We start from the raw sequence: 12501 nt of genomic DNA, 5'->3' as shown, positions 1-12501 counted from the left end.
CCTCCCTTACCCTATCATTATCTTAGCACCACACTGAGTTACCAGCACAAGTCATGTGTAAATCCCAGGAGATCAGAGAGTACTTCAAAAGTTCTGTGCCAAGATGAAGACACAAACTTCTTGCCCTTATGCACTGATCCCTTATGGTGAGGCAGGTGGAGCACCCAGCTCTCTTCAGATCCTGACCTGTCACGGTTGTGATAGGAATAGTATGGCATAAATGAACATCTGAGAGATCCTTGCATCTCTGCAGAATATAATGGTCATAAAGAAGGCTCTGGTAAAACTTAGAAACTTCATTTTTTGCTATTCTTTGCCTTATTTGCTAACCATTTGGTTCGCAATCAGTTAAATTCCTTGACCCTACAGGATACTGTATTTCCTTCTGTATTTCCCTTCCGTGTATATTCCCATCTCTGATGTATTTTAAGAAGAAAAAAAAAATCAAGAATGTGTTCATCTTTTGAAACAGCAGCTGTGCTGTCACAGGTAAATAAAGGTTGAATGAGAGCTCAGGAGGCAGTAGAGATGGTCAGCACTTACTATTGCACTTGCCCACTCTTACCCCACACCTCCTTTTTTCATCTCTTGCCCACCAATGCTCTGTATCCAAACACACTAGGGCTGACACAGTATCTAGACCATCTTCCCTAGGACCACCAAATACACCAGCCTCCCAGCCTGAAGCTCCCAAAGAAACTAGTCCCAAAAGAAAGCAGCAGTTTTCTAAATATTCATACTTTTCACATAAATACATCCAGCCTTGCTTCAAGCTTCTATCAGTTCTAAGTTAGGAACTGATGTCAGGAAGAGTAGTGAGGAGGTCGATGACAGTGGCTGTTTTGCTTTGTTATACCTTGTGCCTATAGACACTGCCCTGTTCTGCCTGGTTCTCTTTTCAAGGGGTCGATCCATTATCTCTATTAAAACTTCCTTCTCTGAGAGTGTAACAAGTTAGCAGAAACAAATGCTGACCTGCAATGTACTGGGAGAAGAACTGGAATTAGGAACAACCCTCCAAAAACTTTAGTGATGCTGTATGAAAGAAACCCTCTGTATTTCACAAAAAATTTTTACTCTTTCACACCTTATAGGAATAGCTGTATCATATCTTAAAATTATCCCGTTTTTTTCTTACCATCCCTTGCAAATTAAAGTCTGGTTACTAACAGCTTGTGGCTACCCTGACATGATGTGGCTTCCAAGCTGTCCATGCTATACCATTTGCTAAATATCCTAGAGTCAGATAAAATATGACAGACTCCTTCAGTTACCTCAGTGTGAGCCTTAAAAAGTCCTCCCTCCTCAAAGTGCCATATACCAAGCCCTCCAGAAAGGTGGGCTGAGAAAGTAGAAGCACACCAAACTTAAATGTCTATTAAAGAGAAACTACAAGTTACCTGGAGGGATACCCTGAATATATAAAGTGGTACCTTACCTGGATTGGGTTGAAGGTATTCAATTGTTTTAGTCATTATTTCCATCACAGCCCTGCTGGTGACATCCACTTTCTGAAATAAGAAAATAAATATTCTAAGTCACAAGAATTATTCACTTTAGCACCTTAGCTCTTGCTTGAGTAGATCTACAACCACTGGTGCAGCAACAGAACCAGTCCTGCAGTGGACAGTGAGGGGCTGGAGATGCTCCAGTAGGAAGAATGGCTTTGCATTCAGCTCAGCTCCATCAAGATGTGGAAACCCTGTTTATTCAAAGAGGAATCTGGAATTTCCTAAAATTTGTTTCAAAATATACTTCACTATCTTCTGGCAAAATAAGGTGGAGATGGCTTCCTCTTCCCCTAAGCGGCCTGAGGTCGTCTCTGAAAATGGTCTACTCTTAACTTGACCCAGAAACCCCCCAAAAATCATGCAAATCAAATCTTTATATTCACTTTATAGAGCTCATAGTCAGATTAACCCCTACATGAGCTCACTCTGCTGCAGTGAGATAATTCTTACTAAAAAGAGCAAACTATTCCTAAACCAGAAGAGGACGTTGCATGCGCACAGGTGTGTGTACACACACACACACACACACACACACACACACACACACACACACACACACCCCTCAGGGAAAAAAACTAAAGAAACAAACACATATGGCCCAATAATCAATTCAGTATAAAATAAATGTAAATAAAAGTTAAAAAGGTAAAAAAAAAAAAAAAAAGAAAGAAAGAAAAAGAAAAGGTGGAGATCATGAATCATATTTTGTTCCAGAGGCATTTATGGGATGTCTACAGTAGGCCAGGCATGGTGACAGGTTTGGGGGCTGAAAGAAAGAAAAATGCAGTATCAACTCTGTTTATTCAAGTACGAGATAGAACATTTTTATTTAACTTCTGAGGATATCCTAAGTATATAAAACTTTTGAGCAAACACTTCTAATCAATCCTTGAATTTTTGGTTCATTCCAAATAAAAATCCCAATCCTACAGTCTGTATCTGCAAAATTTTGAATGGTCAGCATTTGCATTCAGCAGGTCAGCATGTCCTCTGTTGGGCCCTCCTCCCTACATGAAGAGTCTGTGTGGATCCACTCCACATTTCCCCATAAAATGCTTTCCTTATCAACATGGGTGGTCCACTCACTCACTCTACAGGGTACATTACTGACAAAAACAAATGCATCCTCCTATTCAAGGTACGTGTGTGGGATAAATGATATAGATAGGCGTGAAAGAAATTTTTGATGGTAGAATTGCAGATATCAATTAAGCCCACGGGGATTTTACTGTTATGTTTTAACTGGAGTTCAAGAGCTCCTCTCTCAATTCCAAGAAATTTTTGAGTAACATACTATACACCTACATATAAAATCAGCCTTTTATGGATGGGTTAAGTATCTTTCATAATCAGAAACCAAACCATAAACCATCAGAAGATTTTATCTTTCAGTTTGGTTTTTCAATACTTAATAATTTCCTATTCTATGGCAGTCATATTGTTGTGTGTGTAAGGAGTTTCCTATTATTGTAATTAACAGAGGAGAACACTTTTCTTGTGGGGTTATCATGGGATAAAATTACCTCAAGAAGCACTCCTATTTCAGAGATGCCTGTCTCATAGGACATGTACCATGTCCTTCCAGTTGACTTGAGTTAGTAATATGCCTTAAGTGTGACCATGTACCAAGTAGTGTTTAGTACTACAGCGGGCAGGGGTTCCCTGGAGTTGTGCAGTACAGGATTTGCATGGCCATATGTGGAAGTACTGGCAGTATTAGCAGAATACCAATCAACCACTGTGTACTCAATGTCATGGAAGTGAATTAAGGGTTGTGTGCACAACAAACATGCTAAAAGTCCAGGTTACATTCATGACAGGAGGAAAACGCAGATCTCCTAAAGACTACATGATAGGGATAAGGGAATTGGATGTCAAACGTGTATCCAAAGATCCTGTGTGGCTATGATGGGAGGAAACAATTCTAAAGTTCAAGGTGTCTAAGAGAGTGAACCAGAGGAACTGACCATTTGATATTCTGAAGTCATCTGCTACTAGGATGCTAACCACCTCTAACTTTCCCCCATATCTGCCCTCAATCATAATTATGCCCAGCATCATCATAAAGCATTTTCTACTTGTCAGAAATCATTCTAAGAATTTTAAATACCTTTACAATTTAATTCTAAGAAACCCTGTGAAATAGATACAGAGAGGTTAACAAACTTACCCAACTATGGCTCTAGAGATAGTGTTCTTAAGTACCACACTGTAACTTTTTGCAAGAATAAGCTCCCCATAGAAGGACAAGGAACAGAAACATCTCCCAAATGAAGGAAGAGCACAAGTCAGAGCTGCAAGCCTCTTTATAACATCCCCCAGATGGGGCTGGGGATCTAGTAGTGGCCAACAACACAGGAGCAGGAGGGAAACACCTGCCATCCCGTCTTCTGGGGGGTTTTTTGGTGGTGTTGTTTTTTTTAAGTCATCAAAGTCTGTGGAAACTTCATTCACAAGAACTATTCTACCCTGGGCATCTGCAAAAGGGAGGCTCTCCGACACTGAGCTGTTTGGCTACAAGCCCTGAGTTACACAGGCTTCTCTACAGAGGCTGGATACCAGAAGTGCATATTTGGAGTGGTCCACAGAGTGGTCAGCAAGGAAGGTGTGAAAAATGGTTCTGATTTGGGGTATGGAACCCCCTTTCCCTTCTGGGCTCTTTAAATACACAGCTCAACTACTCAGGCTCTATTAATAGAGCCACTAGCTTGGCAAATGCCAGTGGTCTCAGGGGAGACACAGAACAGCGATGCCAATATTCGAGTATTAAGTTTGGTTCCCAGTGTGGAAATCAATCTTCAAAGGGAAGTAGGAATAAAAACTATCCAGTGTTCCCTGTGGTTTGACAGGGAACTTCCACGAAGGAGTCCATGCCACCCTGAGATCGTTATAGACTTTTTCTGCCCCACAAGGCAGATTCCTTCAACACTTTTAGTTACCTAAGCTATATATCACCATAAAACAAGCTCTAGCCAAACCCATTTGATCAGATCATAAAACAAAATTCACTTGAAATCCACTTCTGAAAACAACTTCATCCAATATATTTACTTATATACAGCGTTCACAAGAAATATCTCAGAGAACAGCTTATCAGCAAATTCATTCACTAGCTCTTGCTCTTGATTTTACTCTGACAGATGTCACTTGATAAAGAACAGAGACTACAAGAGCATCTAATCCAAAGCCTTGATGTTTTAAATGTGCAAGTCTGAACTCGGAGAACGGAAATAAACTATCTGAGGTCACAGACCCATTATAGCTATGACGGGAAGAAAAGTAGTTCAAAGGTCATGGATCAGAGATTTTCTAAGAAAGACTGACGGAGGAACTAAACAGACTAATGGCCATCTGCAGGTAGGAGGCTGACCAAATTCTAGCTTCTTTCCATTTGTGTCATTGCTAAGAATGTCTCAGAGTCTTTCTGATAAACTATGCTGTGTTTTGGTGGTCATAGAAAGGCTGAGGGGTCAGTACTCTGTGAGAACCTTGAGTATGACTTATTAGGTACTTGCTAGGAAGCTATATGTATACTTAAACTGGATTTGTCCAAGCACATATTCTCTTATTAATAGGCCCAATATAATTAATATGTACTAAGACTTCCACTTAAGTAATTTATCATACCTTTCAAGGGCTCATTCTCATTTGAGGACAACAGTTTAGCTCTGAACTTATACAGTTAAAGATTTCCTCAACCCCCAAATTTTTCAATTACCTGAAAAAAAGTTTTGATGCATCCTAAATTACAACTTCCATTCCTGTGAGCTCCTGAGCATTTCTTTAACTAACTTTGTCTGGATGGTGGTAGGGAGTCATTAGGGAAGGCTGTTTAGAGGTGAAACTAAATATGTATAAAAATAGGCATGTTTTCAGGACATAAAAACTCAATGTAAGTTTTTTTCTGAAGGTAAAAGCATAGAGATATATTCTTCTGGTCATTTTTCCTCAATTTTCTCAATACCAGGATTTTAGCAATGCTCATACTTTAGAATCAGAAGGTTCTCCCTCCACGATCTAGTCTTGTGATTTACAACTTTGGGTAGCGAGAAAAATAGCTCTCTTAACCTGCTGTACTCACTGTAACATTTTTCTTCATCAAGAAAAGCAAGAGTTGGCAAACTATGGCCAGTGGGCCAAATCTGGGTCACTAGCTGTTTTTATATTTTTAAATGATTGGGAAAATTCAAAAGGAGACTACTATTTCATTGCACATAATAATGACATGAAATTCAAATTTCAGTGTCTTTAAATAAATTTGATTGGAACACAGCTATGCTCATTCCTTTTAGGCACCATCAATAATTGCTTTTGCTCTTCAATAGTGGAGATGAGAAGTTTCAACAGAGGCTACAGAAGCTCTCTGACCCACAAAGCCTAATATGCTTACAGAAGAAGTCTGCCAATCCCTTGCTAAGGTTCTATTTTCACCAATGTGTGCCACAGTGAATCTATGGATGCTGAACATTTCATCAGCTTCCCCAGCCTCTAGAGATAAGACACAACAGAATCAAAAGGTACCACATTGACTAGAATATGATTTTGTTCTGAGGCATCTGAATATTACCTTTTCCACTAGAGAAAAAGTAGACATTGCATCCTGAACTTAGCTGGCAACACACACGGACTATACAGCATTCTTTGTGGGGCAAAAAAAGAATTAATGATATGACTTTATACTGTCAGATACTCCATCATCCCAGATGCTGTCACAGGGAGGCAGGAGCAGAGTTTAAGAAAAAAAATTAAAAGATCTTAAAACAGAGCAGGACAGTGTGTAGGTTTGGTGATCAATAATAAACAGATGAATTAAGCATCCACTCGGACATGGCGTAACTCACAGTTACATGCCATATGAACACTAAATCTTTTGAAAATCTTAATTTTTCTATCACTGAAGTTAAGAAAATGAACCTTTTAAGAATGCACACGTACCCACTTAATGAGAACCCTGAATGAGACACCTAATTAAGCAAGTCACAGAGACATAATGGAATCAGTACCCTGGGAAAGTTTGTCTGGCAGTAAGATACAGGCTGGCCCAATAAGGATGTTTTAATAGTTCCCTACTGGCTCAGAAGAATTAATGTACCTGTTCCCAAATTGCTCTGCTTTCTAGCAGTTATCTGGTATTTGGAAAGCCTGATTAATAGTGTGTTGAAAAACAAAAATAAACAAGGCATTAGGCTGAGATTTCCCCAACGTATTTTTTTGCTAATCTTCACAGGCATTACCTTTAATGAGTATCAGCATGGAAGTATATTGTAAACACACAGCTGACAAGAACCTTGACTTCCCTGAATTTCAGGATCACCAGAAAGCTGTTTTTAGACCTCATCTTGTCTGGGGCTCTTACCCATCTTACAAGTATACCAGTGAGTGAGGGTCTTAGTACAGTCATCCACACCTTCTGTTTTACCACCACGTCCATGAAAAATACATTCACAGTCATGACAGACTCCAAAGGGTGTGCTCACATATGTTTTACTCTGAGTGTGCTGGCCCAGACTCTACTCCTTCCTTCTTCATTTGAGATAAATCGCCAGAGTTCAATCCAGTGGTATTATTTAAATGTGCCGTTATTAGTTCCAAATTACTTGCCACAATACTCAAGAGATGATGACTAGTGTGCTTCACACCACTTCACAAGGTGATTTTAGCCTCTGCTTAAACATGGACAAGGATGGGGAATTCAGTTATAGCCATGGCTTCCTTTTTTTAAGCAGCTCTGAGAACCAGAAGTTCTTTCATACATTGAGCCTGACTCTATCTCTTCACAGTTCCTACTCATTAATTCTATTTCTACCACTTGGAGTTGGATAGAAAGCTGTAACAACCCCCCTCCACCCAATGACTAATTAAGTGTATGAAGATGATGACCATGGACATTCATTTCTGACTTTTCCCCACATCCCACTCTGCCAACAACCCACTCTTTCACACTTTCACATGGAACGGCTTTCTTCCCATTCTTCTCCAACCTCCTGCTTGTCTTAAAATTGGAGGCAGCCCTTAAGAGTTCCATTCTCACTGAAGTGGTATACAACCACATTTCCAACCATATGACCTCTTCTGGTTTCAAGAAAAGAGATTTCCCAAGATACTTTTCATGCTGCGAAAAGGGACACTACACTCCTCCTATATGCAGGGCAAGAGAAAATTGTAGCATTTAGCTCAGGCACCCTCTGCTCTAGGAAGCTTCCACCAATCTAACCAACCTGAGCTAGGTCTTCCATGGGAATCTCCACAGGGTGCCAAGCACCATGTCCTGTAAGCCACATTTCTTCCATCAAAACTGGAAGTCCCTTGATGGCAAGAACTGTGCCTTAATCATCTTTGTATTCCTGATGCCCAGCACAACACTTTGTACAAGGAGGACGCATTTACGGATATACCATATGAATTAATGAATATAACCACACACACGCACACACACCTACGAAACCACAGTATCACTGCAGCAACAGATGGAGATTTAAGAAGGAATTACAGATCCTCAAATTCTAGAACTTCCTCTTGACAAAAAATCTGCAGCTTCTCAATAAACATATCTACAAGATGCCTATACCACAGTAAGAACTTTAGTCTGTATTTAACATATCTTGTAAGCAACAGATACCATTTAAAACTAAAACATAAACAATTCTAGGCAAGGTATTTAAGGGGAGGAAAGAAGTGGCTATAGGCAGGGGTCCTGCAGAGATAACAGAGTTGCAGGGTTCCACCCAATCAGCTCTGGGAGCCGTGAGTGCTAAGAGACCCAAGTGTGATTTTATTGCATCTTGGCAGGAGAGTGGCTGGGGTGGCTGATTAGAGAAACAACATCTAGGAATACCCACTTCTCTTTCCAACTAGTGCTGCTTGATGCAAACCTCTAATTTATTTCATTTTGTTGCCTAATTGCATCTCTGAGAATGCATCTGAACAAAGGTCTCTTTACCCAAAATGCCTGATGATCAGAAAACTGACTGTGGATAGGTGATTCTTCTGTAGGCTTGGGAATGCCGAGCTAAAATATTTTTGTGAGTCATTAATAAATTAACAGGAGAGAAAAGATTTGAGATTCCAAATCCAAGGCATGTGCTTTCCAGTTATCACAGAAATCTTTACCTTTAATGCAAATTGAGCATAGGTAGAGTGTAAAATGTGCACAGTGCCATAGGTAAGACAAACAAATATGTGTGGTAAAATGAAATAAACTAACTTCCACACTGCTCTGAAATGTAAATCTCTCAATTTACTTAGAGATAAACCCAAATATAAAACCAAAGGTGTGTTCCTCAAATAATCAGCAAAAGTTTTTCCCCCCCACCAGGAATATCTTTTTTGAGACAAAAGCTTCAGAAACTAATTATTTTCTAGGAAATAGGAGAAATAAACCTTACCTTTGAGCCCAGAGATGCCTTTGAGTCTTTGCCTGAAGGAAAATACTTACAAGATCTTCTTTCATTTCAATTAGTTTGCAAGATGGGCATGGATTCAAAGGCTTAATTAGTTGCTCAGTGATAAATTCTACTCTATTCTCTAAATTTCCTGTTCTTTTTAGTTCCATTTAAAAAATGGAAAGTTTGTCTTAGCTTAGTCAATGAGCTACCTAACTTATTATCTTTAGTCCTGGCAGACGCTGAAAGCTCAACTCAAATTCTGACTCCTTGGTTCTGAATTCCTCAATGCCTGACTAATCTGTCATTAACAACATGGCACCAGGGAGGATGTTATAAATTCTCTCCTGAGGGGAGAGGGACGAATCAAAGGATAAGGAAGGGGGGGATTAAGAAATAATGGCTGGAGACAGAAGCTGGTGCAAATTAACAGACCCACAGGGCAGCTTCTTATGAGGTGTGAGGAACCCCAATATTACAGGGAATAGAGGAATCCAGTCATTCTAGGCAAATGTATCAGTATCTGTTCTCAGATGCTGTAGAAAACAAAGGGGTAGAATACCATTTCCAGAACTATGAACACCAGAGAGTATTAGCTTTGGTTCATCGGGCAGTACTGAGAACTGTCCAGAGATGAGAAATAAGGATCAATGCAGATTTTAATTGCCCCAGTGGGGGCAAATAGCTATCAGGTATTAGGTGTAAGAGGCTGGACTCCCAGACTTCTGGTTGGGCCTCACGACTCTTGTATTAAATCTCCTCTCTAGTGGGTACCTGTGCTATCAGTGAGATCTGTCTCAAGAACTCGGCCAGAATGATCAGTTACATTAACACTACACAATCTCATCTCATAAGACCCCTCTCCCTTGGCAACTCATTTTTTTTCTTCCAGAAACTCAAATGGGTCCTGTTCTCTCTTACTTGCTGTTTCTTTTATAGAAACATTAATTTCTAATAATTCGTGCTCATTCTGTTCACTGCTGTATCCTACATGCTTGCCTGATAGAAGCACAAAATAAGAATTTGCTGAATTCATCAATGAACTCAAAAGAAAGAACTGAAAAAGACAAAGTACAAAGCACCTAAGCAACTTTCTTCGTTTGGCTCTTCACACAAAGACCACAAATGGCAAAACTGAGGCAGCCTACTGGAACTGATGTGACCTAAGTAAAAATGCAGTTTTCCAGGTACTATAGGCTTTTGACATCCTCTCTGTTCAAGTACAGGGTTTGTATTGCCAGATCCTTTACCCATCAGTTGAACACCAGAAACAATTCTTTGCAACACGCAACACACACTCTTCACCATAAGCCTAGATTATCACTTGCTATGAACCGTCTCAAAGAGAAAATACAGCGATGTTACAAGAGAAACGAAATGGGCTATTCTGTTTGCCACTTCCACCCTCACCTGATGAGAATCAGCTTTTAGGCAGAACACTAAATGATTTACTTTATTTTTCATCCTTAACACAAGTCCCCCAACTAGGGATTAGTATTCTCATTTTACATTTACACAAAAATAAGAGACTCAGAGCAATAAACTGACTTGTGGGTCAAGCAGTTCAAGGGCACCATGGCCAAGCCCACAGGTCCCTTCATGCGTACTGTCCACCACACCTGCTGCCACCACATGGCCCTGCCCAGAGGTCCACCAAGGCCAGGCAGTGACTCAAACTCTCCCAGACACTCAGGACACCATTTTCCACCTTCCCCTATTTTCTTCACACCCCACCCCCCATTCAAGCACAACTTCATGTTGTCCTATTTGGAAAATTAATGATAAAATCCACCAGGAAAGTACATTTTGACATTTCACCTTTGCTGAAGCTTTGTTCTCAGTACAAAGGGAAGAGAGGATACTTTGCGTCTTCTGTTTTAAAATATACACTAAAAGGAGAGTATATTTTACAATAACAAGATGCATTTTCAGGTACCAGAGGAGAGCCCTTCCCCTCTCAGTATGCTAGACAATTTTATGTTAAAGGGAGCTCTAAGGGTCAAGACTCACCCGCTCCATCTCTTTGAAGTCATCGTCCAGCTTGGTTCCTTCAGCTCCTCCAACCTTCTCACTCACTTTCTAAAGAAAACAAGCAAAAAGGAGAATTATTATAAATAAAGTTTCTTTTCAAAATGTGTGTTAACAGTTTCAAGCACTTCCACAAACATCATCTAATATTATTTTTCCTACAGCCATTCTCTGACATGGGGGACAGTCCTATTTTCATAGGAGGAAACTGTGGCTCAGAAGGTTTAAACAATTTGCCAAAGACCAGGCACCCAGTAGGTATTGAAACAAGAATTTGAACTTATTTCTTCTGCTTTCAACTCCAGTGTTCTTTATTATATACATCATTATATAACTACCTAATCACTAACATTTGCCTTTTGAAAGTTCTGAGGGACAACAGCATCATACAATCATCATTTCCCTCTGATAATGGATCTAAAATGCTACCTAGGTAGAAAATTGCTACTTCTTCCATCTATTTCTCCATGGGTTATTGAACAGATAATCACAAGCATCTATCAAACTGGTAAGAAAAAAAAATCAGCCCAGCTGATCTTCAGATGAAAGGGCTTGAATACTAATCTTATAAAGCTTCCTGTAGCTGTCTATATCCTTATAAACATGAGATAAACCTTATAGAAAGAAGTTAAGGGTATTTCTTTGCTACCCAATCAATTCCCATTATTATACATTTTATATTCATTAATTTATGCATTCAAATGGGCATTTTCCATATGTAGAATTCATGTTTATTAAAAAGTTAAATATCCTATTTTGTTCTGAAATAAAGATTTAAATTAAATCTAATAAAAATTTATGAATGGATCACAAGAAAAATACCTTAGTTTCATCAAAGGCAGGAATATTAAATGCTAATGACTCGAGACTTCTGTTGCTCTTAACATATTCTAATTATAAAGGTAGTTAGATGCTTTTTACAAAGACGTCACTGTATTAAAGTTATCACACACAGATACTGAAGTATGAATTTTTATTTTCTTTAATAACCGCTGGATTGAAGGTCTCTGCAGAGAAGGCCACCACCAAGGCCAGACCTACAACAATCTCAGGACAACCTGGGTCATCTTGTAAGTTTGGTTTATCTCCTTCTAAAGGAGTCCTTGGATATATAGCTCTGTCTCCTGGCAATGGAAGCCCCGATATCCCCTTGCTGGGGGCTTTAGTGTATTCCTTTCTTTCTTTCTTTCTTTCTCTCTCTCTCTCTCTGTCTCTCTCTCTTTCCTTCACTCCTGCTTTCTGCTATCAGGAAAACCTCTAGAAGAGACTACTATTGGAGAAACTGAAAGTACGAATTCTATCACCACTCAGGACCTGCATACCAGATGCCACCCATTTCACCCCAGCATAAGTAACAGAAGGAATGTGTTGTGATGAATGGCCATGGCATGGACAGACTCCTCTACTCTTTTGTTATGAAAGAGTTGTTATGAAAATTAAATAGTGTATCAAGTATAAGAACTTATGTCTGAACCTACAAGACAGATGGTAAATTCTAGTTCCCTTCTCTCACCAATGAAGTATATACCTGCTTATAGTATCCTGGTTTCCCCAGTTGTTGTTTTTTTTTTTTAACTGTA

The 12501-nt window shown here is 39.5% G+C and overlaps 1 protein-coding gene across 4 annotated transcripts in view; it reads right to left on the bottom strand.

Moving 5' to 3' along the window:
• The window catches only part of SH3GL2 (SH3 domain containing GRB2 like 2, endophilin A1), a 323593-nt gene that overhangs the window by 140177 nt on the left and 170915 nt on the right, over positions 1–12501 (bottom strand). For all 4 annotated transcript variants that reach the window (XR_006196039.1, XR_006196040.1, XM_042913791.1 and 1 more), the window contains exons 2-3: positions 10904–10972; positions 1439–1511 (exon numbers count right to left, since the gene is read on the bottom strand). Coding sequence is in view for 2 of the 4 variants with exons in the window: in XM_042913790.1 (XP_042769724.1) it covers positions 1439–1511; positions 10904–10972 (142 nt within the window). In the remaining 2 variants the exon portion in view is untranslated. The remainder of the gene's footprint in view (positions 1–1438; positions 1512–10903; positions 10973–12501) is intronic.

This window comes from Panthera leo, chromosome D4, assembly GCF_018350215.1.
Source record: "Panthera leo isolate Ple1 chromosome D4, P.leo_Ple1_pat1.1, whole genome shotgun sequence".
Lineage (NCBI taxonomy): Eukaryota > Metazoa > Chordata > Mammalia > Carnivora > Felidae > Panthera > Panthera leo.
Note: the sequence above shows the minus strand (reverse complement) of the source record. Positions and strands in the feature narration are given on the sequence as shown.